Genomic DNA, 8,792 nt, shown 5'->3' on the forward strand with positions numbered 1-8,792 from the left:
GTTTTGTCTGCATTGCACATAAACCATTTACCTTTGAAGTCTGGAAGATGAGCAAATGAGTTCCCCAGACAGATTACAGCATCAAACCCATTTCCTGGAGGAGAGACATCCTGATCCAAAGTGAGCCAATTACCCTCCTCAATCACTGAAACAAACATAGAGCTCATGAGGACACAAGACATGGCAGAGAGTTCACTGTATGCAGAGCACAGACCATACCCCATCTATCAAATGCTGGCTCCTTCCTACGGTTCCAGCGGGTCTTCAGAGCATATTTCAACATCTTATCACTGGCATCAACGCTGACCACTGAGAATCCTTCCTCCACCAGCATCTCCGAATCCACACTAAGAAGCGGGAAAGGGTCATTAGTGAGAACTTCACTGAGGATTGCTAACTTTTAAACTGATGAAGACATAGATCCTAATAATGATCTCAGCTTTACTAAGGTGTGGCTCTGCTGTACAGTTTTGCTACTAAATGTGGACCTATGGTCTCAAGTATTTGCATATAACTAAAAAGCAGAATTATGGAAAATTGTTGTCATACTTACCTGTAATTTTCCTTACCTGTAAACTCCTCCTGACAGCATGTACAAATAGATAAGCTCCGCCCCTTTCTCTCCACAGGAAGCCTTTACCAAAGCTATAAAAGTAACCTTCCTTTCCTATACAGGTGTTCTGTAACAAGCTTACGACAGGATAAGGGAAGGAAACATGCTATCAGGAGGAGTTTACAGGAAAGGAAAATTACAGGTAAGTATGACAACAATTTTCCATATTCCTGACGCTCCTCCTGACGGCATGTACTAATGGAATGTAACAAAGAATAACATAAAGGGAGGGAAGAAAACAACAAACAACGTCACAGAAACAAAGTTACCCCTTAGAAAGAGCCACTTGTCAAATGGAAGCCCCAAGGTGGCTGAAGCGCCAACCAATAAAGCTAAATGTTGGAAGACTTCCAGCTGGTTAATTACATAACACTTCCGTAGATACTTCTGTAAATGAAGTCAGTAAGGTTGCCCCTTCCCCAGTTGAATGTCTCTTGACTTCCTGCAACAGAATTAAGCCCTCATCATGTAAGCATACCTCATGGTATTAAAAACCCCAGAATGCAAAATCTGCCACAGATACTGCTGTGCTCCATATAGGACCAATAGGGAGGCTGACTAGAACACTCACAACTATAAAATCATTGTTTCTCTGAAGGTAAATGGATAAAATATTCCTCATTTTCTTGAGAACCTTCAGAAAATGAGTGTTTCCATGCTGAGGAATTACTTGGAGTAGAATCCTCTTTCTTGTTCTCTATTTGAAAGCAGCACCACTGTTTGTCCCATTCCTTGCACATAAAATAGAAGTGCATTGCTCTTCTATGAATCTCTTCTGAACGTAACAGGATCTCAGAGAGCCTGACAAAAATTCTATCGGACAACCTTGTTACATGACTGAAATCACACAGGGTGTCACCATGCTTTTCCAAATCCCGGAAACCTGGACAAACTAGTTTCTATCTTCGACGTCTGGATGGATACACCCTCAAAAGACTTTCCTTGGGCTCTTGTTAGACTAACTACAGAAACTAGGATTTTTAGGTTCTATTTACTGAGGGTTAACAAATTTCTTGACAGGAAATCTCTTGCCTCCTGTACAGATATGTAAAAGAGCTACTGATGCCTACGCCAACCCTGGCAACTTGCCCCCTGTGATCCTCTGTATACCTTCTTCCATATAGGATCTGGGCAGCATGTAGGACATGTTTATCTGCCATCAACAATGTGACACCAATCCTAATACTACTGCTGGGCAACAAGCAGACCTGTTGTGTCGTATATTCACTTAAAGTCTCTGCCTAGACACTGACCCAGAGGATCCTAAACTATAAAGAATTGGACTTTCCTCTTATATAACTTCTTTAGGTGAAGACCAGCTACTTCTTACTAGCCCCGATTCACTTTCTTTATCTTGGTCTGCTTCTTTAATGGATTTAGCACACACCCGCTTAGATGGTAATGCTCTTGCGCCACATGACCTCTTTATCTAGGTAATTTCACAGGTAGAACATTCTCTTGCCCCTCGTCCTCTTCTAGAGGAGAGACTAATAGGACTGGGAGAGGCCAGGTGTCTTTGAGATGCTTTTTTACAGGACTTTTATCCCTTTGCCGAACAGATAGTACTTGATAGCCAGGCTAGGAAGTATCTGGAGCCGACATATTGGTTGTGCTTCCTTATCTTTATTTGCTTTTTTAAAGCAAGATGCATAGATAAGTTTGAAGAGCAAGGCCTTTGTGCCACACACCCAGCATACTTCAATGGCAGACCCTGAAACAAACTTGTGAGTCTTAAGGAACCATTGACACAATCCACAGATCACAGTACATTTGTGTGATGGTCAGTGGGATAAATGCCTGGTTGCATTGCCAAATTGCACATTTCATTAAGGAAGCCTTAGCACCCCTTGACAATGGCCTACATGGAGACATATCCTTTGGGTCATACCCTCTATTAGAGGCATTGTAGACTGAGCTGGGCAGAAGCATGCTTTGACTTCCTGGTATGCTTTCTTGGAGGGATTTTATCCCACAACAGAAAACACTCTTTTATTTAGCAAATTTCACTCATTAACATCTAATGATTAAAAAATGTACAAGTAATCAAGAAAAAACATCCAAGGTGTTTCCCACAAATACCACAGGATAATGAACAGGTATGTATAATTAAAGAATAACTGAATCCTAATAAAAAACATCATCAGGAAGAACCAAGGAGAGGTAAGGGAAACAAATTCTTGACCCTGGAGCTAGGACAGAAAAAGAACACCTGTATGGTGAGGGAGGTTACTTTGGTAAGGTGGTCCAATGGAGAGCGAGGGGCGGAGCTGGCTCATGTGTGCATGCTGTCAGGAGGAGTGTCAGGTAATAGTATTAACAACAAGCAGCCAGTCAGGGGCACAACTAAAAAATGGGCTTGGTCAACAAAGTTAGTGTTGTATCATGGCTTTTAGCTTGTAGTGAGACACATTTCCCCTTTATTTTGCTCTAACTTAGACAGACATTAGCCTGATGGTTCACTGAAGTGGTATTGTTGGTTTCAGTGGCAGAAATAATATTGGGGTAGCTGGGGCTTAAGCCATGTGGCAATAAATGCATCTAAGCAGGTCCTCCATTATACTTTCCTGCTGCAAGCTTGTACATAGGTAAATGACAGGCAAGGTGGGATTCTGGTTGGGCACTGGTAATAGGCAAGGGAGTAGAGGAGCAGCAAGTACTGCCATTATTACAGCCTGCGGGGCCCCTCTTGTCCTTAGCACTCCCTGTATCTGCGGCTTGGCACCTGTTAAAGGGATATCCCCGTTCCTATTGCTGTCTGTAGCAGCAGGCACTTTAGAGTAATTAATTCCTGAGCTTCTAACAAAGAGACCTGAGATCACTGGAAGCAGGAAAAGCAGCTTTATCTTAAGCCTTGGAGAGCTTTAATAAGTCAGCCCCTTGTAGTAAGTCTGCCCCAATATGTCTGGTGAGGGGGGGATACATTTTGATTGTTAGGAATTATTTCTACATAGATATTGCCAGCAGGTGAACATTTTAGGAATGTAGTGTGAGCTTCCTCTGCATGACAAGAAAAGAATCAGAAGAGCGATTTCTAACAATGATAACCCAGCAGCACATAAAGTCAGTAATGTAAAGACAAAGTGGAGGATCAGCATCAGTTCTCTGTATCTAACTGCGGGTTACAGTAATCCTGGGGCGGAGGGTGAGAATAGAGCCCCAGCAATACTGGAAAAGATGAACACATTCACCTATATGAGCAAGCCCAGCAAAACCCCAAATTGAACAAAGCAAATTCTATTAGCAATCAGGTTGGAATACATACAGTTCATAGTGCGATGGTGGACTGAATTTTTATTTTATGCGCCAAATGTGGTTTCAGTTATTTCTTCCTGATCCCTAAATTCAGCCATTGGTAGTGTCAGTCAAATGTGACATCTAAAGTAGGAAGAACAATTGATGCCAGACAGAATCTGCCATCGTCCCCACATTACAGTACAAACTCCATGTGTACATGAGGAGGCAGGACTTGTAGGAATCTATTATCTAAAGCTATTTTACAGCAAGAGAAGCCCATGGTGTGTGCATAAGGACACAACCATAGACAAGCACAGCTACACAACATTTTTTGGATTCTGTATACTTCATTTCCAGAGGTAATACTTAAAATTTACACTATTAATCATGTTAACTTCAAGAATTTGATTCCATAAATACCAAAAGAAAATGATGATCATGTCAGAAATTGAAGGCTGTCCCGTGTCCTTCCACACTTCCTGTGTGCCCTTTAGGCTATGTTTAGACTGGCAGTGAGGTTGTGGTCACTTTTTTCAGGAATGGGCACGCCTGCCCACTTTTATTTGGCAAGGAATACCTTGGAGGTTAGCGGCACCAGCCACAGCCCGGACCATGTCTCCCAAATGGAATTGCTCGGGTCGGGTTCTGGTATCATGACATCACTATGGGGGAAGTTTCTTCCCCTTTGAGTGATACATAGGCAGGGGTGTAGTGGGGCGGGCACATTTACATAACAATGATGTGTATGTGGGCTCGCCATGGATAGTACTGCTCCCCCTCTTCTTTTTTACAACTACACCCCTGGCAGTATGTAAAATGCTCACCAGCCCTGACGTGGGGGGATTCCTCATAATATCATATTTATCAGTTGATGTGTTGAAATTTGAAAGATTCAAGCTCCCTACAGCAGGGTTGCCAAACTCATTTCCTATTTTCTATTCAGGTCTTTTTAAGAGGCTAACAAAAGTTTGGACACTCAAAGAGCTAAATTGTGGGCCAGCCAAACTATTTACATTTTTTGTTAAAGCTGAACTCCAATCAAATGTATTTTTCTCCTGACATTGGCCTTTTTCCTCTGAAAGAGTTGATTTTTCATTTTGTAGTAAACCTTACCTCAAAACAATACCAAGTCCCATCAGACTCTTGTTACCCCATGAAAAATTGCAAGCGGGCAAGATTTTTATTGCAGAAGAAACAGGCTATGTCCATTTTGCAATAAAAAATACTTACCTGCTTGTTCATCATTCAATTTCTTTTTTTTTCTATTTTAGAGTACACCAAATTGTGCATGCATGTCTCAATATATAAAGCTGGGTATCCCAGCAGCCCAGGGGGATAAATAAAATCCCACTATGCATCATCTTGGCCTGGGCAATCAAGATGGTTGAAGATCTGGAATCTGGACAATAACGGGATGAAGATGGTGCTGCCCGCAATAAAACAAGGACAAGTGAGTGTAATTAAAAAATGGCGTCAAGACAGGTATTATTATTTTATTAAAGCCCCCCACCACAAAAAAATCTTACCCATTTGCAATTTGCTATTTTGACCACTGACATAATCCCTTCCAATGCAAATCTATGAGTGTTGCACTATACTGGATGATGTCCAGGGACCGTCCACAGTCCAGATCATCGGGCATTTGAGGATATGGTTGGAGTGCAGGAGGAAGAAGAAAAGTAATTCTTCCTCTAATATTATCATAGAAGCTAAAAACCATTGCATTGAAGAGTGGAACTTCTCTACAGTAAATTATAAATGTCTTTCACAACAAATGGGTATTGTCAGTTTCATAGCAGTAAAATCTCACAGTGGTGTACACAAATAATTTACTTTTCAAAATAAAGAAAACAATTTGGTAGGTCACATGGGTCCTGTAGTTGATTTGCCAATTTTTAACAAATATTAATGACCCATGTGCTTCAAAAAGTATTTTACAAACAGCAGCCTATATACAGGTATTGATATCCCCTTTAAATATCTACAACAGTTACAGGCACTAATAGCATACAATGTCCATAAATGACTTTTTCTACTTTAATTGCTGGTGGAGCAGTATACAGGAATCAAAAATGATTTTACCAGAATGTCAGACCATAGTGATAAACTAATGGCCAATATACACTTGAACTCAAAACATGGACCCAACCAAACGATTTGCCAATAGTTGTATCAAAGCAACCTATCGAGGAAGACTGTGCGAGTAAAGGTTACACAGATGTCACAAACCATTTCACAAATACATTTGCAGATTGAATTAGGACAAATTTGCTCCAGAAACAGAAACTAAAATGAAAGGCATTCACACAGAATTTTTGCAAGTTTTTCATGTTTAAATTTTAAGCTAAACAAATAATCCGTTAGTGCATACATTCTTGGGATAGGAAAGGTTTTAGATACATATGGAAGAAAAATGACTTAAAAGTGTGGTAACCATATTTCAGGATTCATCAGAGCAGGCAGAACAGTGGAGGATGGTGATTGGTTGCTTCAGGTTTATATGTATGACTTTTTAATGTATTCTAATAATCTAGCACTTGGAGAGAGCAGCAGTGGTTACCTAAAGACAAGTCCATAATAATACTTGTAGAAGCATTAGAAAATTAGAATAAGACGTCTGGAGCTAGAACTGATAGGCAGGCAATACCCAGTCAGGAACCGGAATGCATCAACTAAATTAGAGTTCCAAGCCATAAAACCCAAATACTGGAAACAGACAATACAGAGACGAAGAAGCTCCATAGATTATACCTGCAAGATTTGAGGAAATGAGCAGCCTTTAAACATCTAGCATTTTCATGAAAAGTCTCACCTGCAAGGAATACAGCAATTTTGGAAAGAATGAAGTTTCCCTAAAACAGCAAGCACCTTATCAATGCATGAAGAAGCAGTGTAAGTTTTTGTTTAATGGCAAAATATACATGTTGATTGGAATTAATGGGGCTTATTAGAAAGCTGCAAAGCCCGGTTACACGGGAACTTTATTCTTTTACAGATTTGCTAAACAAATATGAGCTCTCATCTACTGCTATATTTAGTTATTTGCAGATTCGTCACTAGGAATATGGACTTTTCGGCTCCCAGACCTTTTGAAAGAGTGTGCGCAGGGGGCCAATCTAGAAGGGGGCTCATTTCAGAAATTTACTAAATCCTGAATATTGAACCCGCAATCCCCTTTGTTAAGCACCCTTATATGTGCAAATAGGAGGCTAGATTGGGACAGGAACTCCCAAATGATTTGTGGAAAATATACTCATAAAAGCTTAATATGCACCCTATATAAAGAGAATGCATACAAAATACTCATGCATTAGTACCCCTATCCAGATAAGCTGCACACAACTTACCTTCAAGTAGCAACCTCTGCTGGTGGTGTGTTACCTGTGTGGGTACGCTGTATCATATTGTCTGGGCATGTCAGGGTATAGCACAGTATTGGGAAGAGGTTAACAATCTCATGTCTCTTCCAGCTGAAATAAGTATTACACTCACCTGGTGACTCATTTACTTAATGTACCAGTTAGAAGCCTTCCTAAACTTATAACTGCGCTACTCACCCACGTCCTGATGGCGGCCAGATGTCTTATTACAGCTAAGTGCAAGTCCCCACTTCCCCCCACCATCACTGATCTTTACAAACGAGTGAAAGAAGTGCAAAGAATATAGCAATTGTCAGCACGACTATAAAATCAGTTTGACAAATATGAAGCAATTTTGGCCCCGTGGGACCTACATAAACTGGCAGGGACACACTCCAGGCCTGGAATCTCACAGCAGGCACTTACAGGAGTGCAGTTGTACTGCTAGATCTAAGACCTGGGGAGGAATGGAAAGTGACCTTTTTGGCCTCCCTCCTCGCCTCCACCCGGTCCCCTCTCCACCTTTCTTTTTATGCCTTTTTTCTACACTCCCTCAACTGGACCATCTGCATATCTCTATGGTGTTAGATGCTAACAATGTAACTATATGTAACTATAATGACTTGACATAACAATGTTATTAAAGGGGTTACAGACAATATCTAATGTTCTGTGTTTGCTAATTTAAAAATGTAACAAAAAAAATAAAAAAAAATTTATCAAACAGCATTATAGATTCCTGTTTACTTACTTTCAGTGCTGCCCTATTGGTTGAAAGTTGGGGAAGCCTGGGTAAAAAAAACCTCAGCAATAAAATGGCAAGAACTTTTTTATGGTTGCATTGCATATATAACCGTCAAACATGACAGACATAAGTAATTAGGAGTTCTAAGGGAACATCACATAGGCTGTAGCAGATATAGTGGGAGAAATCTTGCCCTCTACTTGAGTGACACGAGACAGTTATGGCAGTGGTCAGAGAAATATAATGTCCACATACTGTACAAGGTGGTGCTTATTTAGTTCATGTGGACAACAACTTCTAATTCTAATATCTGAGGTGCAGGCTTTCAAGCTAAAGGTTTCTGGTGGAGCTATTCTGTGGGTGACTGATATGATTCAAGTAGGACATAAAGCATTGTGCAAGACAGACAATATGAAAATACTATGTGGGTGCATTACAGTCTATTTTTACTCTTTCTGGCCTAGATACTGTGTGCACCTGGTGATGATCCTGGAGGGTTAGAAGACATGCTTCTGTTCATACCAGGTAAAGATTCTGAAGGGTAAAATTACTACTACTATGTATACCACATCAGGATACTGGGGGATTAGAGGGTCTGCTTCTGTGTTTACCAAATGATGTTCCTGTAAGGTGAGAGGACCAATATCAGTGTGTACCACATGGAGATCCTGAAAGGTAAAAGTACCTGCTTCTGTGTGCACCATATGATGGTTTGGAGGGTGAAATGATTGGATTCTGTGTGCACAATATGATGGTTTGGAGGGTGAAATGATTGGATTCTGTGTGCACCATATGATGGTTTGGAGGGTGAAATGATTGGATTCTGTGTGCACCATATGAT

The 8,792-nt window shown here is 40.7% G+C and overlaps 1 protein-coding gene across 1 annotated transcript in view; it reads right to left on the reverse strand.

Moving 5' to 3' along the window:
- The window catches only part of GNMT (glycine N-methyltransferase), a 31,521-nt gene that overhangs the window by 4,757 nt on the left and 17,972 nt on the right, over nucleotides 1–8,792 (reverse strand). The window contains exons 2-3 of the mRNA XM_072410056.1: nucleotides 220–347; nucleotides 32–145 (exon numbers count right to left, since the gene is read on the reverse strand). Coding sequence (XP_072266157.1) covers nucleotides 32–145; nucleotides 220–347 — 242 coding nt within the window. The remainder of the gene's footprint in view (nucleotides 1–31; nucleotides 146–219; nucleotides 348–8,792) is intronic.

Source organism: Pyxicephalus adspersus, chromosome 4, assembly GCF_032062135.1.
Source record: "Pyxicephalus adspersus chromosome 4, UCB_Pads_2.0, whole genome shotgun sequence".
NCBI classification, from domain to species: domain Eukaryota; kingdom Metazoa; phylum Chordata; class Amphibia; order Anura; family Pyxicephalidae; genus Pyxicephalus; species Pyxicephalus adspersus.